Source organism: Heloderma suspectum, chromosome 1 (genome assembly GCF_057233095.1).
Source record: "Heloderma suspectum isolate Gila_16-S chromosome 1, 16-S_ref, whole genome shotgun sequence".
Taxonomy (NCBI): Eukaryota; Metazoa; Chordata; class Lepidosauria; order Squamata; family Helodermatidae; genus Heloderma; species Heloderma suspectum.
In genome coordinates, this window is record NC_139458.1 from 188886459 (window position 1) to 188912655 (window position 26197).

The following is a 26197-nucleotide window of genomic DNA, read 5'->3' on the forward strand; positions in this document are numbered from 1 at the left end:
GACGGCGACATTTCCTGGAGGAGGGCCCGGGCCTTCGCCGTCCTTCCCAGCTCCCCGCTCGACCTCGGGGGCGGCGACGGCGACGGCCGCAAACGGGGCGCCCGTTTCACCGCGCGGAGGCGAGCAAGGCCCAAGCCCGGCCCAGCGCGCAGCAGGCCGAAGCAGACGCAGGCCCGCGACGGCCCTGAGACTTCGCGTGGGCAGCCCCGAGAGCTCTCCGCGGCGCTGCCGAGGGGACGGGTAGGCGCCCTAGGCCAGCCTTCTCCATCTGGTGCCCTGCTCCAGGTGTGTTGGACTGCAACTCCCTTCAGCCCCCAGCCAGCATGGCCAGTGGTGATGGGAGTTGTAGTACGGAACACTTGGAGGGCACCAGGTTGGGGAAGGTTGCCCTGGTCTCCCTCTCTTTCCTTCCCCTCCTGCAAGCGCTTCAGTTTCGTAGGGGAAAGAGCTGCGGGGTGTTTACTGGTGTAATTTCCAGTTCATCCAACATACGCAGTCACTGGTGAATGCTGTCACGGCCTCGCTTAGAAGAAAGAGGCTCGTTGTGGCGTCTTAAAGCAGCCTTCCCTATCCTGGTCATGCCAGGTTCAACTCCCATCAATCCCAGCAGGCACGGCCAGTCGTCAGCAATACTGGGAGCTGTAGTCCAATACATCTGGGGGGAACCAGTTTGGGCAAGGCTGCCTTAAAAGCTGGCCAATTTATTACGGCCAGCGTTCCCATAACCTGGTACCCTCCAACCGTGTTGGACTACAATGCTGGCTGGGAAAGATGGGGGTTATAGTCCAACACATTTGGAGGACACCACGTTGGAGAAGGCTACATAATTCGCTTCCATGCACCACAGTCCATTCCACGTCATCAGATGTACAAAGCATTACCATTAGACTTCATGCATCGGATGAAGTGGACTCTACTCTATGAAAGCTTATGCTGTAATACATTTGTTAGTCTTTCAAGTGCCAAAAGACTCTTTGTTTTGTTTTCCGCTTGCTACAAGCGGCTGCCTCTCTGGAAATCTAACTGTCAGCATTCACTGGATGTATCTATGAATTTTTCAACATTTACAGACTTCTTCATGCTTGTCTTCTCTCTTCACCCCCACCCCCTCCACAGTTGTTTTGCTTAACTTCCAGCCACAAGAATAGTTCTGGAGAACTCAGAAGTGTGCTCACAAAATTGTGCCATTTTAGTTCTAATAAAAGCATTACCGTACTGTGGCTTTGGATTTTTTTTTTCCTAACAGATCAACTCAGCTACTTAACAATTTTTGTCTGGGACAGTTAACTTATTAATGTTCACGCTTGCCAGACTTAGAAGATCTGTGGTAACCTATGCATACTGAGAAAAAGCAGCAGTCTTGTGGAACTTTAAAGACTATCAGATTTATTCTGGCATATCTGTTCATGGACTAGAGCAGACTTTATTAGATCTATGAAATGTTATTGAGCTGATGACAGGGAGAAAAACATTGTAAACAGTGGGGCCAAAAGGTAGACTGACCTAAAAGTCAATGTTTTCCAACATCAACAAACAACTTGAAAGAGATCCTGAAACTGCTGATCTAGAATTTATCAGTAAATTTGATTGTACTGGTTTAGGGCTCAATCAGGTCTAGGTTTTGCTGTCCCACTTCAGATGTAATTTTACTATGCTAATTTATGATGATTGTGTTATCACCAATAAGTGGTATCCAATAACTCCTCCTGCCAACACAGTGGCTTCCATCAGGAGAACAGGGAGGGGAAATCATCCTGTCCAGCCCTCTATGTGCCCTCAAAATCTGCTTCAGAGGGATGGGGGACCTGCTGTCTTACTTGGTGTATGAATTCTATACTCTTAGGGTACAATCCTATGCAAATTTAGACAGGAAAAATATCCTACAACTCCCAGCATTCTCCCAGCCAGCATGGAAGTTGTAGGAGTTTTGTCTATTTAAACATGATTGTGCCCTTATGGCACAATCCTATGCATGTTTACACAGAAAAATGTTCTATGCTGGCTGGGGAATGCTGGGAGTTATAGGCCTTTTTTCTGTCCAGATATGCACAGGATTGTGCACTTAGTCTGTTTATAATAGACATTTTGGGTTGAATCCAACTTTAGTTGAAATTAAGTCTGATTCATTTCACTGGGTCTACTCTAAACAAGACTAATATTGGATAAAACAGTTTGATTGTTTTAGGCACAATACCTACTTGACAAAGACCCCCATTGTGTATTTCATAAAACTCATGACCTCCTTAGTGGAAACTATGACTACTATTTATCATTTATTTATCACCATCAGAATGCTAGCTATTTCTCTTAATACATTACTTTCCAGGATGGCTCACAGGATCGCTGAACCTTTCTCCTGTGATACTTTTGTGGCTCTGCCTCCAGCCACACTTGGCAGCAGGATCATCTTTGGCAAAAACTCAGATAGGCCCTCCGATGAAGTCCAGGAGATTGTGTACTTTCCTGCTGCAATTCATAATTCCGGAGAAAAAGTTGAGGTAAAAGCAAAATTTCTAGGAAGATAATAAAACACATATTAGGATGTTTTCTCTGTATACTTTAAAGCAGGGATGAGGAACCATCAGAGCACCAGATGTTGTTGGACTCCAACTCCCATCAGCCACAGCCAGTTAGGCAATGACCAGGGATGATGGGAGCTAATGTCCAACAACATCTGGAGGGCCACATGTTCCCCAACCCTACCTTAAAGGGCGAAGTAGTGAAATAAATATTTTCTTCCAAGGTAAAATCATATGCTAGTGCACCAATTAAAACTTGATGGGAACTAGAAGCCAGACATTGAAGCCAATTATGAGTGACAGAATGATAAAGTGCATTCAAGTGCAGAATGATAAAGGTCTTCCTTAGGAACATAGGAAGCTGTCTTATACCGAGTCAGATCACAAGTCCATCTAGCTCAGTATTGTCAACACTGACTGGCAGCAGCTCTCCAGCATTTCAGACAGGGATCTTTCCCAGCCCTATCTGGAGATGTCAGACAGGGGATTGATCCTGGAACTCTTTGCAGACAGAACATTTGCTCTACCATTGAACCATGGCCCTTCCATTCAAAAACAATAGCAGGCACAATAAAAAATCTTGAGTTGAATCTCAAGGAACCTAATTTTCACTGATTCCCTCTGCCCACTCCAGCAGGGCAACAGAGAGGTAACCCGGGGCAAAACTGAATGTCAGGGCCCTTCGCCTGTACCCTACCCCAATGCTGACAGTAGATAACATAGTATATTTAAGTACATAGAATGTCAACATAATAATTGAATTATGTCGTATTGCAGTGGGCGTTGCTGGGGCCTAATCCTTCTCCCTTCCACTCAGGGCTGTTGCTTGTCCCAACTTACAGTCTTTAGCCAAGGAAACACTCCAGATCACTTGCAAGGAATTCTGGGAATAGTCTTCTTATTTGACTCTGCAAGCCATTGTCCTGAAGGTCAAAAGTGAATGGTTGAATGGGTGCAACCATATTTGTATATAAATTATTTAATTCATATACGATTGTAGGCCACCTTGTAAGAATTTTCTAAAAGGCAAGATATAAATTAGTAAATAAAATAGATAAGTTAATAATTTGCCCACTAACCTTAGGCAATGTGTTCGGGCCTTCAGCTCTGAGGCCTTGGGGTAGTTTTCCCGTCTGCACCTGACCACCCGCACTCTCCATGCCACAGTCCATTTTGTTCAAGAGGATCTCCCATCCCTCCTAAAAGCTATTTTAAGGGATACAGCGTTGCAGTGGGGAGGAAGGGTTGGGAAGTTGCTCACTTAACTTTGGATCCAACCTATTGTATGGCATTTGGAAAGTGGCTTTTAGATTCTTCTGATGCATTTTCTGGAAACATCTTTATTGCAGTGTACATATATAGAAATTGAACAAGTGCCAGAAACATATGCAGTTGTCCTGAGTCGTCCATCCTGGCTGTGGGGTGCTGAAATGGGGGCCAATGAACATGGAGTTTGCATTGGGAATGAAGCAGTGTGGGGGAAAGAAGAAGTCTGCGATGATGAAGCACTCCTAGGCATGGATCTTGTCAGGTTTGCAGGCAATTTGCATTAATTTTCCTGGATGAGATGTTATTATACAAACATGCAGAAAGTGGGAGGTGATGGGCTGGTTTTCAGAAGTCCCGATTCTCTCATCACTGTATTATTCAGCACTTGATCATTTGTGGCTAAATGTGTGAACAGCTGCCTTTGAAAAATATTGCATTTGAGATTATAAGGAAACATCTAGCAGTGGTATTTGAACTTTGATGCATCTTTCACTAGCCATAATGTTGCTCTTCCACACACATTGTAGTCATCAAGCGAGAGAACATGTATACATGCATATGGCCTCGGATAGATCAGGCTGCTGGGTGTCATGGTCTTGCGAGAAAAGAGATGTACCTAATTCTGGAATAGTTTATTTTTATCTACCCCAGGTACTATGTAGACTGCAAACTACTAACTTATCGTAAAGATATTACTGTAATTGTCTCTTATATAATCAACAGAACCAGTCTTACTAAATAAATTAAATCTTGAAATAATAATTTTTGTTTAAAAATACCACACACACGTGCAATTTTTTTGGTGCTGCAATGTGTCGGCATCTATCTGGAGTGCCAACATAGCATTCTATTTTATGATACTGCTCTCCAGATGTAGCCCCTTGATCCTATGTTTGTCTTTTTGCTGGTGCAGCAGATTTTAAGGTAAGACCTTTCTCCTCTCTAGGTTTAGCTCAGGTCAATTCTTGAGCAAAGAAATCTCAAACATAGCTTTCCCTTCACAAACAACCCATCGCCCAGTAGGCTAGTCAGCTGCGTCTGTTAGTTTTCTTTCTGACAACCCAGTCAGCCCAACTGTGGTTGTACGGAAGATGCCGCTGCTTTGCTGCAGCAGAAGCACTCTTCGCTGAGCTTAGCTATTTCCTCATCTGTCTTCCTCAGTGATTCCAATCCATCTTACTGTACTAACTTTTATTTGGGGGGAACACATACCAATGTGAGGTGAATAGTGACAATTCCATGGATGCTGTGCTATAGGTTTGCAGATAGTTTTTCTCCTTCAAAACACCCTTTGTGGCAGTAGCTGTCATGAGCCTGATCCAGGATGAGATTTGTGTGCAGTTGGTAGAATAATACGTACCCAACGTACCCAATACGTACCCAATACGTACCCAATACGTAATAATACGTACCCAACTGCAATAATGTTCAAATTCAACTTCGTTCTTGGAGATTAAGAAAAGGATCTTGCAGAAAGTTAACACTTCAATTGATTTCAGGCTTGGACTTGAAAGAGCCGATACTGCAGAAAAAGCTGTCAGTGTCATTGTTGACTTGCTGGACAAATATGGTCAAGGTGGAAACTGTATGGAGAGTCATATGGCATTTACATACCACAATAGTTTTCTGGTAGCAGACAGAAAGGAAGCTTGGATACTGGAAACCTCTGGAAAGTATTGGGCTGCAGAGAAGGTAGAAGGTATGAGTAATAACCCATTTGATTTGGTAAATTATGAATGTATAACTTGCAAGCACCCATCTTCTTGTGCTGCCTGATCATGTATGTTTAAGCTGACAAAGGTGGTGCGACTGGTGCAGCATCATAGAAAGCAGGCCCAATTCTATAATCATCACTTCTCTGTCAGCAGAGAACAAAAATGATTAAACTGGTGGACAGTAATAATAATGTAGCTTTACTTTACATAAAGGTCTGATTCAGACGTTATGGGAAACCATTGTTTGGCTGTCAGGGCTTGCAGGCTTCCTCCTATCACATGATCCGATTCCCTCCTTTAGTTATTTTAAACTAGGAAATACCTAATGTCATACTGGGCAAACTATGGTTGCTACAATTTTGGTTTGGGGGGATAGGCAAGCTGAAGCCCTCCAGATGTTTGGGACTACAACTCCCACCAGCCCCAGTCAACATTGCCAATAGTCAGAGGTGATGGGTGTTGTGGTCCAAAACATCTGGAGGGCACTAGGTTGCCTACCCCTGTTTTACAGTAACTATAATGTGCTGATGTGGATGTCATGGCAAACTATATTATTGCGATTCCAACTGGTTTCACTCTGCTAATTCTACAAGATGATTTTCAGTCAGTTTGGAAGCAAACCCTGCCTCAAAAGCTCCAGACATTTGGCCTCTCCTGGGGCTACCTTACTGCTCTGGGACATGAGAAGGCCAAAGTGACCTCAAACAACGTACTGCAGATGTTGAACATCAAGATGACCTAGGCCTAACCTTGAACCTCATTTTAACTGACAGAGTATTCCAGCCAAATAAGCCAGCAAATTATCTGTCTGTGATTCTGGTCCAGAAGCATCGTAGAGCTTTTATACTAGCATGCTTCAATGCCCTCCCCTCAGCAGTTCTGGAGGGAAGATATCATAAAATCCTTACCATGAACACAAGTGCCTCTCTGACTCTGGAGAGGTCGAATTGGTGACCCATGTTCTTCTGTACTGCTCCTTTTACTGAGAGCTACGCAAAATTTTTTATTGGACCTCTTTTATTAAAACTTTTATTAAAACTCAGGACCATGGTGATTAAGGGTGGGTGGGTTAAGCTTCCCCACTTCCTGTTTTTGACCCAAAATTCCACACCACCCCAGGCAGGAAAAAACATCCACCGATTCCGGTGAGGATGTTTTTTCCTTTTTTAACCCCCAGCCCTGATTCCGTTCTGCAAGCAGAAGCCATCACTTGCTAAACAGAGATTCAACTTTTCCGGGGGCAACATGAAACAAGCAGAAATGGTAGTTTCTGGAACAGGGCAGGTTGGTGGAGCTCGCATAAGGGAGCTTGCTGACCTGCCCCATTCCAGAAATGAGTTTCCACTGGTTTGGGGGCTTCCCCCTGGGAGCGCTAAATCTCCATTGTACACATGGTGGCTGCCACTTGTGCAACAGAATAAGTAGGCCTGGCTGCTTGCAGAACAGAACCAGCGGTCAGCCCTGCTCGTGGATAGGGTTTGTTTTATAATAATTTTGCACGTATTTGTTGTAATTGTTCTGATTTTGTTAGCTGCCTTAAGCATGCCAAAAAGGAAAGTCAGGATATAAAAAATGTCAGGGAACGAAAAGCAGTCACAAATAAACCCACCTTGTAGACGGTTAGTTTGCTTCCCGAAATCTGTTGTTATAATTCAGGAGCCTAAATGTAAACAATTATTTAAAAGGTCAATTTTGTGTAGAAAACTTTTAAGAAATACATTGAAAAGACTTGTTTTCACACTTTTTAACAGAAGGAGTAAGGAATATTTCCAATCAACTATCAATAACAACCAAGATTGATCGTGAGCATCCAGAAGTAAGGAGTTATGCTACAAGCAAAGGGTGGTTGGATGGCAAAAAAGAATTTGATTTTGCTGCCACATATTCATATGTAAATACTGCCAGAATGACTACTACAAGAGGTAGATTCTGTGAAGGCTATAAACTACTGAAGAAGCATACAGGTAGCTTTGTTAAATCATAAGGGACTTCACTTTGTTTGTTTAGATAATTGATTAAACATTTCCTTGTAATACTGAAGTACAGCCATTGAGGATGTGGACATTTAATTTTATGAGTTATTAGGTAGACATAGGTTGAAAACGTTAGGTCTATTAACTTTTTTTTAACTTGAAGGAAGAGGAGAATATATTAGGGCGCAATCCTATGGAGATAGTCATTATCCAAACTTGGAGGATGATGGCTATCCAATGCAGGGCAGCTGGAGCACATAGGCAATCTTCGCCTCCATGTTCTGGCCGCCCTGCATTTTTGGCTAGACAGGCGATTTTGCCTGTCTAGCTGGGGAGCTTTGGAGCGGGGGAGGGGGAGGCTGCATGGTGCATAGGAAGCTGCATAATGCAGCTTCTGCAGTCTCCTCCCTGCCCCTGGGACCATCCCCTTTTCCCCATCTTCATGCTCCGATTCCGAGCACGGAGACAGCCAGCATGGAGAGAACCACACCAGTTACAAGAGGGAGGGGAACGCGGTTTCTGGGCTCCGAGGTTGGAGTCTTGGTTCTGACCTTGTATCCCAGAAATCGAAATATCCTATGGCCCTCTAGGCAGTGTCTAGTGGCCACAGGATTATACCCTTATTATAGTACTGCTTTCAGCAAGGTTCACTGTCATCCTAAAGGCACTTTAGCTGCAAACATCAAACTGTATAGATTTTGGAATAAACCTTAAAAGACACAAAAATGACTGTGTGTGGCTGCTCATTGTAAGTAGCTTGATCATTCCAGCTTAAATATCTCCTAAGGTTTATTCTTACATACATATGAGGTGTACCACCACTGCCACTTCATGTAGGAAAGTGTCTCTAATGGCCCTAATATGGAGCTTACATGTTTGAATGGAAGGTCATTTTTAAGCCTCCCCTCCAAATTTGTAAGTGGTACAAGTTTCATGTGGGGGGTGGGAGGCAACATCAGAGACATAGTTCTGATACAAAATGTAGGTAGTGTAATCTCTGTAAGAGGACTATACCACTTCAAAATGTACTTAAGAATCTGACAATCAACTATCATTCCTCTGCACTAGTTCCATTTAATATTTTTTTCAGCCTTAGGATGCATCCTTAAGTCCAACCTGCAATATCATATCCATCACCCCCTATTAACTTTATTTTTACATTATCTATCTTAGTCAGTACTTTTCTTTCCTCTTTTTGCTTCCTTTTCTATCTCTCACTAGAAGATGTTTGTGATAAGCTTATTATCCCAGGGCTTTATATGTGGATTCTTTACAGCAATGATATTAGCATATAAGAATAGTATTTACAGCTATCTACCCACAAAGACAAGTGCAAAAAGCTCATTTACAGTAAGGCTCTGTATTCTGCTTTTCGGCTCAATAACTACGTGAATCAGGAAGGAGGTCATACTTCCACCTATCTACTTCCCATCTCGTCACACTTTAAGGGCCTGGCTTTAGAGGAAGGTTGTAATGGTACAGATTATTAAAGAGTACTGCATTATCTTTTGAACACTTCCAACTCTTGTGATTCTTACATCAACCATTAACTTGGCATTGTTCACTTACCACATGTATATAAAAATTGCATGTAAATTCACGTATGCGTTGAAAAAAAAGTAAGCCCAAATAAAATTGCGCCCCTCTGTTTCAATATTCATTCTGCTGAGCCCTACCACTCCCAGTTGCAGCAGTTATTCTGTGCCTCCTAGTGGATTACTTACAGCTATAATACGCCTGTGATCATGCAAATCCTATATTCATTTGGGGAATTGTAGGTTCTGAATACTGAATATTTTTAATACCTGTCTAATATGATGGCCTTGTTGAGGTTCTATCAGTGCCTTCACACTAAATCCCCATTTTTGAGGTACTTACCTCAGCCGGTTTTAAGTCACACCAGGTGTTCAAGTTATGAGTCTGATGCAGTTTAAGCTGCTTCTTTTTTCTTAACTTATCTTGAGGGCAATCATTATTGTAGCTCACTAGTCTCTAAAGGTTTTACTTACAGTTGCTTAAAAAGAAATCTTCTAAAATTGGCACAGAGGAATTTGCTTTTAATATTGAGATTGTTATTCTCAAATGGCCACTGGGTCTTCTAAATTTGTGGTGGAGTGGAGGGGGGGAAGAATGTTGAAAATCTGAATTGGGAAACAGAGCATTTCTATGTAATGAAAAAAGAGAGATGCATTCTTACAGATTAGACAGGCCTGTAGCCAAAGATCTGACTGGTTATTTCAAGGCAATATGGAAACTTGATCTTTCCTCACCTCTGCATCTCTTATCCATGTGTACCTCTCCTCTTTGCCCATTCTTTCTCCCAGGTTTCTTTCCCCTCTTAGACTCCTTCTTGCCTTCTGTTCTTCCTTTCATTCTCCTGGAGCACCTGGTTTCCCAGCATTGCTTTCCTATGTTCTTGCTTAATCCTACCCCCTTTTCCCTATAAGAACTTCTTGCCTGCCCTGCCCTTGTTGAGAATCAGAACCAATGACAGTCAGAAGCCCTTCTGACTGGCCTTCTCCCCTGACAGGCAAGCAGCTGAGCCAACCATTGCAAGAGGCTTCATCGCTGCTGTCACCCCTACAGAATCCTGTAATGCATTACAACAGCCTTCCCCAAACTGGAACCCTCCAGATGTTTTGACTTCAACTCCCAGCATTCCTGTCCATTGACTATGTTTGCTGGGGCTAATGGGAGTTGGTCCAAAACAAAATCCCTTAATGTATTACAACAGGGTACCAGGTTGGAGAAGACTTCATTACGGTACAGATATAAACCAAAGATAAAAGTTTTTTTCTACTTCACGGTTTTGAGAGTAACAGCAATCATTCTGACAGAGAATTGCAGAAGCAGATCTCTTTCCTCCCCACTTCCGAGAGATGATTTGTGGGATGCTGTATCCGTGCTGAGGTAGCCCCCTCCCACCCCACACACAACTGGAGGGAAGGAATGTGCTCTGAGGACAGCAGCATTTTTGTTCAATATTACTTCCCGCTTTATCGCTTGGACTATGTCTGAAAAATGTCTTGGATCTGATTTCCTATTTAAAATATATGTGCCCAACTTGTTAAAGTTGTTTGGTCATAGTTTTAATTATAATTGGAGTTTAATTAGTGTTGTTGTTTTTTAAACAATAATTCTATATTGCTTATCAATCATAATGGTTCTTTCCCTTTATCTATGGCACCTCAGGAGTAGTGGGCAATGTCTTTTACCTGTAGGGCCACCTTGTCTCCTTGTGGGGTGGTAGTCCACAATGAATTTAGTGCAGCTCTCTTCCCTTTTGTCTGCAATCCCTTTTATTTAGGTGGGATTGAAATATGGAGACCAGTAGGCCAGACGTTGAAAGCTCGCTGTTTTATTTTATTTTTGCTTCTATCATAAACTGACTGACCTAAAGATGCTAGAAAGTAGTGTTTTATGTACAATATCAGTCAAAAATAATCCAGAACCATCCACTGCGTTATGAGACCCACAAGTGGTTTTTCAGAAAATTCTAAAAAGTTGCAGGAAGAAATAATTTCCTAGCCTATATAGAATGTACAAAAAAGGACAATGAAAATGATCAAGGAGTTAGAGCACCTTCCTTATGAGCACAGGCTAAAGCATGTTTTTTTAGTTTAGGAAAAATGTTATTAAGGATAAAGGTTTTCATACAATGTTAGAACTTTGAGTTATTCATTCCCATTGACTGGCAATACATTTAGGGCTAACGAAAGAAAGTACTTCACACAACGCATAATTAACAGCTCCCATTCACTGCCACAAGATGTGATGTCACCTAGGTCAGTGGCTTTTACAGATTTAGGCAAGTTCATGGAGGATAGGTCTATCAATCAGTGGCGGCCCAAGACATTTTTCTGCCTGAAGCAAAGACCGAATGGCACTGTGCCCACCCTCTGCTAGGGCCCATATTTAAAAAGAATGCCTGCAGCATTCAGACAGCAATTCCTGCTTTCATCTCCACCCCTTGTGGTGCTGTATGAAGCAAGTTGCTTCACCCTGTTGCATGGCATGGCTGGCTCTGCTATCAACCTCCATGTTCAGAGGCAGCATATCTTACAATACTTATTGCTGGGAAGAATAATCAACAGGAGAGCTCTTTCCTTAATGCCCTACTTGTGGGCTTCCTAGAGGCAGCTGAATGGCCACTTTTGGAAATGGGATGCTGGACAGATGAACCCTTTGTCTCATCCAGAAGGGCTTTTACACAGAAAGACACTATGGGTTGGATCCAGACTTAATCGTGCATTGAGTAGTCCCACTGAAATCAAGGGACAAGTTAGTTATGACTAATATTTGTCTCTGTAACAGCTCTAGATTTCCCTGAAGACAACTTTGTGGCGCTTGAGAAATGCTGGATGTGTTTGGATTATTTTTTATTGATATTTGAACTCTACTTTTTAGTACCCATGGGAAGGTGTGCGTGTTTTGCAATATAATGGTGTAGTTATCTTTCTTTCTGCCACTCCTGCTTTAACACTTACAATTTTCTTAATAGTTGCTTGGCTTATAGCAAATATGCATATGAGTTTTGAATGGGTGCTATTTATATGGTTTTTAGTTATTTATATGGTTTAGTGAAGAATGATTAATTATGCATGAAGACCAATGTTTTGTCTTACGTAGGCAGTATTAGAGCTGAGACAATGATGACAATCCTTCGGGATAAGGAGAGTGGCATTAATATGGAAGGAGGCTTTATGACCACTGGAAGCATGGTTTCCATACTCCCTCAGGAGGCTAGCCTCCCTTGCATTCATTTCTTTACTGGAACTCCAGACCCTGACAGGTGAGACAAAAAATTGTCATCAAAATGAACTCCTAACATACCCTTTCTTTGTGCAACTTACTTATTTAAGCAATTTGAACTAAAAGGCCCCAACACTTCATGGAAGTCCAAAGATACACCATAATAGAGGAACTTACTTTCTCACACAACTGGAGAGGATCTGTAACAACCAAAGAAAAATCTAAGGACAAAAAACACCGCTGCACATTAGATATTGGCTGGGATCCAGATTCCATCCTATGCAAGTGGAAGGCATGTTGTGCAAGCACAACCATTATTTTTCCATTGCGTGATGTCATCTTGCTAACACTAGGGTCCTGATCCAGTGTACTGGGTTCCACAAGTGTCAGCCTCTTCTGCAACATACCATGTGCATATTGCTTGTGCAATATATTTGCAGAGCTGTGCTGCTGCCATAACTTTCTGCAAATGCATATGTAGATCTAGCCCATGTTTCCCAATGCATTCTGCAGAAACTATGTATCAAGGGACATGTTTAATGCTTCAACAGTTTTTATCAAGAAACATTATTATATTTTATTTAAAATATTTCTAGGCCATCTTTCAGGGCAGGGGTCCTCCAAAGGCCACTTGCAATAATAAAATCTCATATAATAAAAACCTATACAATGATAAAACAGCAAACATTCATACAAACAGCAAACACCAGCAATAAAACATCTGGCCTAGGCAGTACTAAAATCTACAACATGGTTGCAGCTACAAACCAGAACAGTTCAATAAAACGTAACCAGGGGAAGGCCCTGTGTATGGTTAAGCAGAAAAACGTCCTACAACATCCAGAATTTCCCAGCCAGCCATTCTGGCTGGGTATCTGGATGTTGTAGTGCTTTTTTCTGTCTAAACATGCACAAGATTGTACCCTAAGTCTTCAGGACCTTCCTAAATGCTTGTAGTGAGGGAGCCTTGATGGACCCCCAATGGCAACCCATTCCAGATGCGTGGGGTCACTGCAGAAAAGACTCTCTCTCATTTACCTGCCCGCCTAACTGCCTTCAAAGGTAGGCCAGTAAGAAGGGCCTCAAACATTTCCCTTCGTAAAGGATTTCCGTAAAACATGCTGGAAATCACATCTGATGCACATCTGTCTTTTTTGTTCAAGAACTTTTGTTGTTGTTCAGTCGTTAAGTCATGTCCGACTCTTCGTGACCCCATGGACCATAGCATGCCAGGCCTTCCTGTCCTCCGCTCTCTCCCGGAGTGTGCTCAAGTTCATATTCATTGCATCGGTGGTGCTATCTAGCCATCTCATCCTCTGCCATCCCCTTCTCCTTTTGCCTTCAATCTTTCCCAGCATCAGGGTCTTTTCCAGTGACTTTTCTCTTCGCATTAGGTGGCCAAAATATTTGAGCTTCAGCTTCAGTATCTGTCCTTACAATGAGCACTCAGGGTTGATTTCCTTTAGGATTGACTGATTTGACCTCTTTGCAGTCCAGGGGACTCATAAGAGTCTTCTGCAGCACCACAGTTCAAAAGCATCAATTCTTCGACACAGCCTTCCTTATAGTCCAGCTGTCACAGCCATACATGGCTACTGGGAAAACCATAGCTTTGATTAGACGGACCTTTGTCGGCAAGGTGATGTCTCTGCTTCTTACTGTGCTGTCTAGGTTTGCCATAGCTTTCCTCCCAAGGAGCAAGCGTCTTTTAATTTCATGACTACAGTCACCGTCTGCGGTGATCTTGGAGCCCAAGAAAATAAAATCTGTCACTGCTTCCATTTCTTCCCCTTCTATATGCCAGGAAGTGATGGGGCCAGATGCCATGATCTTCGTTTTTTTAATGTTGAGTTTCAAACTAGCTTTTGCACTCTCCACTTTCACCCTCAACAAGAGGCTCTTGAGATCCTCTTCGCTTTCTGCCATTAGGGTGGTATCATCTGCGTATGTGAGGTTGTTGATAATTCTCCTGGCAATCTTAATTCTGACCTGTGATTCATCCAACCCGGCGTTTCTCATGATGTACTCTGCATATAAGTTAAATAAGCAGGCCGACAATATGCAGCCTTGTCGTACTCCTTTCCCAGTTTTGAACCAATCGGTTGTTCCATGTCCGGTTCTTACTGTTGCTTCTTGACCCTCGTACAGATTTCTCAGGAGACAGGTAAGGTGGTCTGGTACTCCCATCTCTTGAAGAATTTGCCACAGTTTGTTGTGATCCACACAATCAAAGGCTTTAGCGTAGTCAATGAAGCAGAAATAGACGTTTTTCTGGAATTCTCTTGCTTTCTCCATGATCCAACGAATGTTGGCGATTTGATCTCTAGTTCCTCTGCCTCTTCGAAACCCAGCTTGTACTTCCAGTAGTTCTCAGTTCACATACTGCTGAAGCCTAGCTTGTAGGATTTTGAGCATCACCTTGCTGGCATGTGAAATGAGCGCAATTGTGCGGTAGTTTGAACACTCTTTGGCATTGCCCTTCTTTGGAATTGGGATGTAAACTGACCTTTTCCAGTCTTGCGGCCATTGTTGAGTGTTCCAAATTTGTTGGCATATTGAGTACAGCACTTTAACAGCCTCATCTTTTAGGATTTTAAATAGCTCAGCTGGAATACTGTAATCTCCGCTAGCTTTGTTGTTAGCAATGCTTCCTAAGGCCCACTTGACTTCACTGTCTAGGATGTCCGGCTCAAGTTCAGTGACCATACTGTCATGGCTATCAGGGACATTAAGATCTTTCCTGTATAGTTCTTCTGTGTCTTCTTTCCACCTCTTCTTAATCTCATCTGCTTCTGTGAGGTCCCTGCCTTCTTTGTCCTTTATCATGCCCGTCTTTGCACAAAACGTTCCCTTGATATCTCCGATTTTCTTGAAAAGATCTCTAGTCTTTCCCATTCTATTGTTTTTGATTTCTTTGTATAGTTCATTTCAGAAGGCCTTCTTGTCTCTCCTTGCTATTCTCTGGAAATCTGCATTCAGTTGGGTATATCTTCCCCTTTCTCCCATGCTTTTCGCTTCCCTTCTTTCCTCAGCTACTTGTAAAGCCTCATCAGACAGCCACTTTGCGTTCTTGCATTTCTTTTTCTTTGGGATGGATTGAGTTGCTGCCTCCTGAACAATGTTACGGACCTCCGACCATAGTTCCTCAGGAACTCTGTCTATCAGGTCTAATCCCTGAAATCTATTCCTCACCTCCACTGTGTATTCATAAGGGATATGATTGAGGTCATACCTGTATGGTTTAGTGGTTTTCCCTACGTTCTTCAATTTAAGCTGAAATTTTGCAAGAAGAAGCTCATGATCTGAGCCACAGTCAGCTCCAGGTCTTGTTTTTACTGACTGTATAGAGCTTCTCCATCTTTGGCTGCAAAGGACATAATCAATCTGATTTCGATATTGACCATCTGGTGATGTCCATGTGTAGAGTCGCCTCTTGTGCTGTTGGAAAAGAGTGTTTGCTATGATCAGCATGTTCTGTTGGCAAAACTCTTATTAGCCCTTGTCCTGCTTCATTTTGTACACCAAGGCCATGCTTGCCTGTTATCCCGGTGATTTCTTGACTTCCTACTTTAGTATTCCAATCCCCTATGATGAAAAGGACATCTTTTTTTGGTGTTAGTTCTAGAAGGTGTTGTAGGTCTTCATAGAACCGATCAACCTCAGCTTCTTCAGCCTCAATCCTTGGGGCATAGACTTGAATTACTGTGATGTTGAATGGTTTGCCTTGGATTCGTACTGAGATCATTCTATCATTTTTGAGATTGTACCCCAGTACTGCTTTTCCCACCCTTTTATTGACTATGAGTGCTACTCCATTTCTTCTAAGGGATTCTTGCCCACAGTAGTAGATATGATGGTCACCTGAATTAAATTCGCCCATGGTTGTCTGTTTTAGTTCGCTGATTCCCAAGATGTTGATGTTCAAGCTTGCCATCTCATGTTTGACCACCTCCAGCTTACCTTGATTCATTGATCTGACATTCCAGGTTCCTAAACAATATTGTTCTTTACAGCATCGGATTTTCTTTTCACCACGACACATCCACAGCTGAGTGTCCTTTCGGCTTTGGCCCAGCCACTTCACTCTTTCTGGCGCTACTTGGACATTCCCTCTGCTCTTCCCCAGTAGTATATTGGACACCTTCCGACCTGAGGGGCTCATCTTCCGGCGTCATATCTTTTAGCCTTGTGATATGTTCCATGGGGCTTTCTTGGCAAGAATACTGGAGTGGGTTGCCATTTCCTTCTCCAGTGGACCACATTTTGTCAGAACTCTCTGCCATGACCTGTCCGTCTTGGGTGGCACGGCATAGCTTATGGCTCTAATAGTTGTCCTCCCTGATTTTAATAGACCATACTGCTGAGTATATCTGATTTAAGACAACTGACCTGAGAAGTTAGTCTACCATGGGATTTATGTTGAATAAATATATAAGATATTGTAATATTGGTGAGCTAGGAAGTACATTAAACTTAAGGAAAGCAGGGGAAAGAAACATCTGGTGTGCATATTTGCTAACGTTCATTTTATTTGATGTTTCATTTTACTCTGTAGGTCTGTCTTTAAACCTTTCATTTTTGTGCCAAATATTACCCAGCTGGTAAAAACCAGTTCCCCAGTGTTTGGCCCTGAGGATCCAGTTAAAAAGCAACCACGATTTCAGACTAAGCCAGATAGAAGACATGAACTCTACAGAAAACATGAAAGTGCAGCTGTCATGATGGAATCCTCCAAGGTGTGTTGATTTAAGTTAGATCTGTATAGCACCAAGTGCATTGACTTGAAAATAAAGTTCAAGATAAGGATATGTAAGTTGCTCTACTTGAATAATGTTGATGTCATTTAACATTATGTATCACTTAACACTTGTGGATGAGGCGAGACTGCCATGGCATATAATATTTCAGTCACAGGATTGAACATATTTCTTGAAAGGTCAAGTGGAGATATGTACACGCTACTCTAGTTTATTTACTAGGCTCAGGCAAAGCCAATTAATTCCCAAGAACCTCTTCAAAGTGTGCTTTTACATGGTAAATGCTCCTAGTAATAGTCACATGGCTTCACATTAAACATAGTGCCATTCAATCAATAGTACATCAATATCTAGGTTTTTACATGGGCATTACATGCCAAGCATGCAGAAAAGGACATGGTGGGAGACACTGAGGGAGAGTTGGCACTGATCTTTCCTCCCGATCCCTACAACCAGCACTATATTTTGCAGCGTCATTCATTTCACTCTGCTAATGCAAGATAACCTATATATTTGTGTGTTATATACACAGTCACATACAGTTGGCTGGGGGAATAAGTAGAGGGGACTTGGCAGGTGCATGGGGAAGATTAAGCACTCATGCCCATGGATTTGCCCCTACAAAGCAAACACAGGCCGTCAAGTGCCCCCATATGTTTGGCATTAAAACAGGGTGACCCAAAACTAAGGTTGTGGTTTGTATAAATCTGGATGGAGAATGTGTGACCCTCCAGATGTTGTTGGACTGCAATTCCCATCAGCCCTACCCAGCAGAGATAATAGTGATGGATGACGAGGGTTGCAGTTTACCAACATCTGGTGTGCCATATGTTCCCCAACCCTGTACTAGATTAATGCATCTTCTTGTCTGGAGAGGGGGAGCTTCTGAGTTTACACTGAACACCATTTTTATCTTTTCCAGCATGAGAACTACCCATAGAAAACAATGGGGGATCCAGGAATTTAGTATAGCTGTGACTAATCATCTCTCCCCTCATTTTGTGTGATTTTTTTTTTTGCTTTAGGCATTTAAAAAATCACCGATAATGCCAATAGAGTCCACTATTACCATATTGTTGGGTGTGTGTGTGTGTGTCTGGAAGAGAATGGCTCACAACAGCTCTGCAATACAGTATATTGCTTCATTGAAGGTTGGAAGTGGGGTTTAAAGGTCTATAGGAACTAGAAGTCATTCAGGCTGTGAGTCTTATGATTAAATCCTTGAGGGCAATTGAGCCATGGAATGTTAAAAGTGTTGGTTAAAAACACAACCTGGAGGAGAGACAGGGAAGGAATCGACTTTATTTGGGCAGGGAAGGAATCGACTAGCAGCTTTATTGTGCCATCTTGAAAGGAACACATTGTGGGGGGATGTGTACTCCCTCCTCCCTGCTATATAGCAATCAAAATATTTGGTTCAAGGGTTGCTGCCAGCTCTCAACCTAAGCCCTTAACACCATATATAACATAGTGGGAAAGGTGTCTTCTCTAAGTCCCAGTCAGCCAAGCTGCTTCTCAGGCTTGCTGGAGCCCTCAGTTTTAGGGACTACACTGGACCCTTTTTTGGGGGAGATCTCTAGCTATGTGGAATCCTAGCACCAGAGATGGGTGTACTGTGATATGAACCTCTTAAAACTGGAAAGATAAAATGTTTAGAAGTGTTCTGGTTATGCTCAAGTATTACCTTTCTTGTTTTATTTTGTGCATTTGTATATATACAGGAAAAGGGTGAAATGATAATGGAACGGATCCGAAAGTTGGAGAAGGAGAAGATTAATGAGATGGAGCTTATTCTACAGAATGGATGCCTTAATGTTGATCAAGCCGTTAATCTCTTCTCAAACTGCATAGAAGATGAAATCCATGCATATGCCTAAGAAAATATCTGCAGTTATTTAGCATCCTCAGTCATTTACTTCCAGCACTTTTGTTCTTTGCCCATTGCAGGTTCTGGCCAAGTTGCATTTACTGTGTGTAATCAGACTGGAAAGGTAGGAGACCTTGACATTAAGCTTGTGGAATGTAACTGCTAATTATGAGTATCACTTTAGGGGTGGGCAACTTGCAGCCCTCTAGAACTCCGGTTTCCAACATGGTGTCCATGAGCATACAGGTCCCCCCCTCGTTTTTAATTTAAGATTTCGTAATTATTTTAACTGGGAGGCTGGCATCCTGCAGAATGAAGTGCTGCCTTCCAGAATCATCTTTATAGTTTTGTGTTTTGGCGCTCAGAACCCATCTGTACCTTGTGCTTAGGTTCTTGGGCAAGTTATCTTCTTTTCATCTCACCAGTTTGCCTTCTGGAAAAGGATTCTTTTGTAACTGCCCATGCCCACAATGCCAACCATTTTATGAATGGGCAATCCCCCCAATGGTAGCCATTTTGTGATGCCTCCCACAACATCCTCGAAATTCCAAATGTGGCCACCAACCCAAAAATGTTGCCAGGAAGGGGGGGGGGGGTTCTCTAAATATTTTGGCCTACAACTTCCATCAGTTTTAGCCAGCATAACCAATGGTGAGGGATGATGGGACCTTCAGTCTTAACAAGTTGCTTTAAACCCTGCTTTAGGCCAACCACCAGCTAATATTGTCCTTTAGGATGCAATTCTTTACACACTTACTTGGAAGTAAGCCTCACTGAATTCAATAGGACTTACTTCTGAGTAGACATACCTAGATTGCATTGCCAGTGATGGAGAGTTTCACTCTATTTTCTGTGAGTACTTCATCCCAAGTTTTATGTACACATGGACAAGAAGTAAACATAGTGAGTATCTAATAAACATAAGCGTGGACAAAGTAATATCACTGACTAAAAATTTAGCAGCACAGAACACAAAAAATAAAATTAAAGTATAATAGAATTCACGTGACAAGTGTACACTGAGTGCAAATGGATCAAATTCTACACTAACAGTTTACAAGTCATTTTGTTAGCTAAAATGTGTAGTAGAGGAAGTGAATTCAAGTGAACTATAAAGTGCCAGAGAACTAGTTTTACAAACAGTATTTCAGACTTATAAAAATACATGCACTGTGAAATTACAATGGATAATAAGAGTGAACCGTATAAAAACCTTCCGAGTTGCACCATAGCACTTATGATCTGAGTGTTTTTAAAGAATAGTGTATGAAGGAGCGGTCATAGTATTTATTTTTTTTTGCTGTACAACTCTGGGGAAGGTGTTATTGGAGGTAGAATTTGATGTACTGTGAAAAATATCTTGCTCCCAGTATAGGTAGTATGGTTCTTATATTAAGGGTTTGAACTTAAATATGACAATACCCTTTATATTGCAGTCCATATATTTCTGAGATTGAAGTTGCATAAAATCTAGTTTCTCCATAGAAGTCTAAAGGAGACAGACAGGCCTGGTTCAGGCATTATGATAAGCCAGGTTTCCAGAGAATCCTGGCTTATCAGGATTGAGCAAATGTGCTGGTGCACACTGCCCAATAGATCCTGCTTGGCTCTTGTTGTGGTTTGGTAGCCACTCCTGCTGACCTCTCCATTTGTGGTTTATTGTGACATACGAACTGGAAATTCTGCCTTGTCTCTCCCCCAACAAGCCATGGTCATAAGCCTTCAACAAACGGCTTATGATTCTGGCTTCTTCTCCAGAACCGTGGCTTATCATGATACCCAACTTTTTTTGTTTGCTTTTTTTTTTTTTTTAGCAAAGACTTGCTGGTCAGGAGCAAGTTTGTATACAAACAATGTTTGTGTAACCATGTAGAAAGTGGCATACTACTGATGCTACAATCTAGCAAAAGTTAGTTACACAGAAATCCCATTGAAAGCAATGGAATAAGATTTAGTGATGACTAGAGTTCCATTGTTTTTAATGGATCTTTGCTGAAGTAACTTTTGGTGCACTGTCACCTAAGTGTATATTTGACTACAGCTAGCCCTTAAGTGCCGTTATGTATTCTTAACAATGTGTTAAAGCATGGGTTAGGAAAAATAGTAGGATGTCATGAACTAAAAAAAATCATGAAATTCCTTTTAGTTACTTTGGTGGAAACAACTTAAGATTCTGTTAACATTGTAGAGGATTTTTTTTCTATGACTTCACTTGTATGAGTACCCTGTTGTCTTGTGGTTTTACTATTTCTTTGGTTGTTCTTCAGAGTATGATGGGAGAAAACTTCCACAAATTAAAAAGTTTACAGCATGAAACTGAGTGAAAAATTACACAACTCCTGTAGCTTATATGTACGAAATTTGATGGTAAACTGATAAACAAACAAAAAATGGTTATCCAACACCAATATCTCAGATACCAAAAAAATCAACTGCAAACCTCTGTGGAGAGACAGGTGCACTAATTAATAAAGAGGAGCACAAACCTGCCAAATGTTATGAGTGCTGAAGTTACATTGATTTCAACAAGTTGAGCATGTGGTTAGCTTTCTCCCACCAAAATCAATAGGACTTAAAACCACTTAATTTTGCCTGTATCACGCTGACAATTATAAATATATACATGAATTAAAATATAAAAAAGTATAGATTTCTAGAAGTTTGATTTGTGGTGCTAAAATTTAATTATGAATACATATTGATTAGTTAGCCAGGGGGTTACGCATGCTGTTTCTGGCTGCTACCCAGGTACGGAACTTCACTGCACCATCATCTAGTTGAAAACCTAAATCTAGCAAGAAGCTATCTGAGGTTGCAATCCTATACACACTTACATGTAAGTCTGATTGAACTCAGGAGAGGCATTTCACCCTTTGAGAATGTGTGCGCGTGGTGGTGGTGGTGGTGGTGGTGTTGGGGGACATATCACAAAAGCCAGGAAACCACCAAACAAGCAGAGACTGGAGAAAAGAGGATGGGGCCAGCTTCGGAACCCCTGAAGGCCTGATTTGCTCCCCCTCCCAAACGGAGGTTCTGCACCCCTGTAGTATCATCTACCCCTAGTAATAAGGAAATAGAAGGAGGTGTGTATCCAAAGTAGATCACAAAGAAGAGAAATGGGTTCTCAGGATGCAAAAATAAATATTACAAGGAAGCCCAACATGTTTCGGCCTTTTTCTTATTTTTAGGGCTTCTTCAGGGGGCTGTAATAGAGAAAAAAGTCTGCACAATTTTTTCACAGCAAAAGAATGTCTCCTATGTCAAGTACCATTACACATAATTATGTTGGATTTAGTGCTACAGGCAGTAACTTTTTTCTTCAACTCTAAAAAGGAATATTCAGAACTACAAGTCAGAACATCTGTATTTATTGAGAAACCGGAACACCAAGAATGCAGAAATACCAACTACTTCCAAAACACATTTCTCCATAATTCTTCCCAAATTAGACAAAAACCATGATTGAATTAGAAATCCAATGGCAGCATTCCTTCCATTTCTACTGCAGATCAGATTAAAACCACACTGTATATAAAACCCAGTTTTCTTCATTGAGGAAGGTAGGCTTGTTTCTATACACTATAGAAGAAACATTGTCAGTATGTCAGTTCATGTGTGCCATTAACATAGCACAGATTACATGTTTGACAGCAAAAGGAAGTGGTTTATCTTGTTGCAATTCTCACGCATGCTGCAGTACATGCAATTGTGGTTACTGAAGTGTTGATTATACTTCAGGCTGTTAGGGCTAACTCCTACTGAGGTATAACAGCCACAAGTTCAAGAAGCCTGTCTTTCAAATATCATCCATAGAGGTATGGAGGTATAAAAATAAAATACTCTCACCACCACTCTGACAATAAATAGAGGGTTAGATGAAGGTAACAAAGAGATCTCATGACAGATGAAGAAACGAAGTCTTATGACAAATTGTTCCTTCTAATAATATTGGTGATTAATAACCTATGGGAAGTGTTTAATACTCTCCTTGCCTTTTAAAAAGGTCAACAAAATGACCATTCGCTACTGTTATTAACCACAATATTAGCTTAAGAGTAAAAAGAAAAAAGACATTCTTTACAACACAGTGTTCCTTTATGTAGACAACAAAACACAAACATAAAAATACAGACATTATAATGGGTGAGGGGTTATTGGCATTTAATTAAATTTTATCCATTAAGGAGCCTCTGAAGAATCCTGTTTTTCAAATCTGTACTGCAAGGTTGTCTAACAAAATAGCAATTGTAGTTCTTTAAGCTGCATATTGAAGTACTACTCAAATTTAATTAAAGTATTTGGCATTTGTTTTTAATAGGCTTTTGGTCTAGTTAAGAGGTGCAAAGTAAGCACAACCTCAGAGATATCAACAAACAACAGTCAGGAACTGTATAGTGCTTTGAGGTTTGTGAAAATGAATGGCTCAATTTTCAGTAGCTATCTATATGCCTACCACTCATCTCAGAGCAAGGGAAAAACTCTGGAAAACATACCATACTTAGGCAACAAGTCCTGCATAGGATTAGATTGTTTTAAATCCCACTAACTTCACTGAAATCCAGGCATCCTGAGGGTACACAGGATTGCAGGCTACATTTTTCTTCTTTAGAAGGACTGGCTAATTCACAAAAGAACCAGAACTATCAGCAGGAAAAAAAATCATCTGCTTATTTGTTCTAATCCTTGGACACCACATCAGTCTTCACAGTCATTATGTCAGTATAAATAGAGGATTTCATCTTCAAAAAAAGGAAGAAAAGACGGCACAAGCCAAAACATATTTTAATGGCTGGTTTTTTAACCAGTGCATCATGTGATACAAAACCAGAATTAACCAGTTTCTTCAAGACCTGGTTTATCCACAGCACTGTTTACACTCGCAAGAAAAGAAAACTATATATTAAAACTACTGTTATTTCAAAAAACAAAACTGAGTACTGAACGTACTACACTTCTGAATTTCCATGACTTAAAATAATTCCCTGAAGCACCTCATATTAGCATTCTAAATGCAAGGCATCATTCTCTTTGGGGAGGAGACAAAACAGAACCATGTTATAATTGAGAGGACATAAAAGAATGTGCATTTCGGTGTCAGCAGAGAGTTTGGGCAAACTCTTTTAGGCTTTCTCTTAGGCCTTCTTCTAAGTCCTCATCTTCTTGGCTCTCTTGTAAATCTCCTAGGTATAAAACGATAGTACAACTGCTCATCCCGAAACTGAAATTCATTGGCTATATGCTGGATGATGCCTCCTTTCATCAGTCTGTCTCCATACACCACAGCTTCCCCACGGTCTAAGGCAAGGCCAACTTCAATGAGCCAGTTCACCAGGTCACAGCCAAAGAAGACCCCCGTTACAGTCTTGGTGCCACACCTGTATGTCAAAGGAAGGATTCACCCATATGGTCTGTAAATCTCGTACCACCACTGCTTGATGGGCGAAGACAAGGAAAAAATAGGGGGAAAACAAGGAAAGACAGCATGACAGTTAAAAGTAGGTTAAAAGAGGACCGATTAGCCATGTGTATAGTAAAGATTTTTTGTGTGGCAAATCTGTATTACCGTTCTTCATAAATCACAATCAAAATGCATGCATAGGTCTATTAGAGCTAGGACATGTACACAATCACACTCTTGCGTGGATTAGTATTAGTATCAGCCATTCCCAACTGGGTGCCATCTAGATAACAAATGGCCATGCTGGTTGGAGATTATGGACATTGTAGCCCAACCCATGTGGAAAGCACCAGGTTGTGGAAGACTACAGTATAGCTTGAAGTGTTGATTCAGCATTTAAAATCACAGGAATAAAGATCTCCACTCCACACACAAACATGCACTGAAAGTGAGAAAAGTCCAGTCTACCACTTCTCTGCAGTCAGCCTGATTACGGCCTACCTCACACAAATACAGCAAAGGTGGTAGTAACCCTGTTCTTGGCTGAAGGTCTGAAGAGGACTACACATTAAAAACATGTTCCTTGCACATGGAAAGATCCTATGTATTATGCTAGCTTTATACGTTCAAGGGTTTGCTTTTAGTGGAGGAAATAAATAAATGGTTCACACATGCAGTCCCCCATTTTCAGTCTGAAATGGAACAATTCAGGGACAGTTTTATCACCTCATCTGCTCTTTAGGAAAACTAGGCCTCCAAGTACTAAAGAGCGTATTAAGGGATAACTAATTGTAATGTGGGAATCGTGAGCATGCACCACCTGAAACCAATTTCACTGAGCCCGCCTCCCGTCACTACAGAAGCTGCAATTATGTTCAGATTATGCATCTGAAACATTCACTACCACAACAACTTCGAGAGACGTTTTCTCTGTCAATTGAGAACCAGGTGTAAACCCTTCAAATCCTGTGTCAAAGCAGCTCTTCCCTGTTGCAGACCTCCATGCAGCAGGAGTACATTGAAAAGCTCCCTAGCATACATGCTGGCACAGATTTCTGCATGCCAGCGCTGCCTATCTTTGCCAGGGCCATGCTGATGCCACACATGATAGGCCCCTTCCAACCCTATGATTCTATGATTGGGGCAATGATTATAATAAGGCACTTTTAAACATTACACTCACCATGTGAAGTGCACCCATGGTATTTTTAGCAACATCTACATGGGGCCTCCACACTAAATACCATGTGCCAAGAGTAATAGACTTAGGGCACAATTCTATGCATGTTTAGACAGAAAAAAGTCCTATAATTCCCAGCATCCCCCAGCCAGCCATGCTGGCTGGGGCATGCTAGGAGTGTAGGGCTTTTCTTTCTGTCTAAACATGCACAGGATTGCACCCTAAGCTGCCTTTTAATGCAATTATGCAATTCTTTAAGTATAAATTGAGAATTCCATATCACTGTAAGAACAGTAATTAAACTTGCTTATTTGTCTACATTTTTCATTAATATGCAAGATACTGAGAATAATATTTGGAAAAACAATTCAGCTTGATTTCCAATGATATGGTGACACAAAGCCTGTAGACATATGGCAGCACAAGTATCATTCCGAAGTTTACCTGTGGTAGTGAGGGTTTCTGTTTATCTAAACTCTTTCTTGTTGAAAGCAAATGTTAAGGTTCTAGAATTAGGACAAGTCAAGGTGGACTACACAAGACAGCAAACAGTCAAAAAGCTTCTCAGCATTTTAATGAAATTGAGCAAAAGTTAATTTGGACTAATGAAGCAAAGCAAGACCCACAAAACAAAATGCTGGAACAACAAATAGAAGAGTTCTGATGCAGGGCATTCAACTGAGAAGAAAAAGAACATGAGAAGAACAAACAGATGAGAAGTGGGTCAAGAGAAGGCATACATTTTATTAAAGTGTGGAAATATGTGA

At 41.4% G+C, this 26197-nt stretch overlaps 2 protein-coding genes across 10 annotated transcripts in view; one reads left to right on the top strand and one right to left on the bottom strand.

The window, feature by feature from the left end:
- Positions 1–60: 60 nt before the first annotated feature.
- SCRN3 (secernin 3) lies at positions 61–26162 on the top strand. Of its 5 annotated transcripts, none has more exons than XM_084813349.1 (8): positions 61–285; positions 2327–2498; positions 3869–4050; positions 5288–5487; positions 7255–7467; positions 12106–12268; positions 16784–16964; positions 18707–26162. In XM_084813349.1, exons 2-8 carry the CDS (start codon positions 2328–2330, stop codon positions 18860–18862), a joined length of 1266 nt encoding a protein of 421 aa, XP_084669475.1. In that variant the 5' UTR covers positions 61–285; position 2327; the 3' UTR covers positions 18863–26162. The 5 variants fall into 5 exon arrangements, with proteins under 5 accessions (XP_084669475.1, XP_084669469.1, XP_084669490.1 ...); XM_084813343.1 differs by having other exon boundaries at positions 61–240; XM_084813364.1 differs by having other exon boundaries at positions 61–240; positions 7255–7319; positions 12084–12268.
- GPR155 (G protein-coupled receptor 155) overlaps positions 7113–26197 on the bottom strand; it is a 59850-nt gene continuing 40765 nt past the window's right edge. For 2 of the 5 annotated variants that reach the window (XM_084813170.1, XM_084813181.1), the window contains exon 16: positions 22205–24227. In XM_084813170.1, coding sequence (XP_084669296.1) covers positions 24005–24227 — 223 coding nt within the window. In that variant the 3' untranslated portion in view covers positions 22205–24004. Of the gene's footprint in view, positions 7164–22204; positions 26109–26197 lie in introns of those variants that run through there. The other 3 variants (XM_084813198.1, XM_084813189.1, XM_084813208.1) reach the window with 3 other exon arrangements.

Bases quoted from the DNA above. Each gene is read 5' to 3' on its own strand.
- SCRN3 (XM_084813334.1), top strand. From the start codon at position 2,235: ATGACCTCCTTAGTGGAAACTATGACTACTATTTATCATTTATTTATC. The intron at 4,051-5,287 runs GTTTGCAGGCAA...AATTGATTTCAG, and splicing joins CTAGGCATGGATCTTGTCAG to GCTTGGACTTGAAAGAGCCG. The intron at 5,488-7,254 runs GTATGAGTAATA...ACTTTTTAACAG, and splicing joins GGCTGCAGAGAAGGTAGAAG to AAGGAGTAAGGAATATTTCC.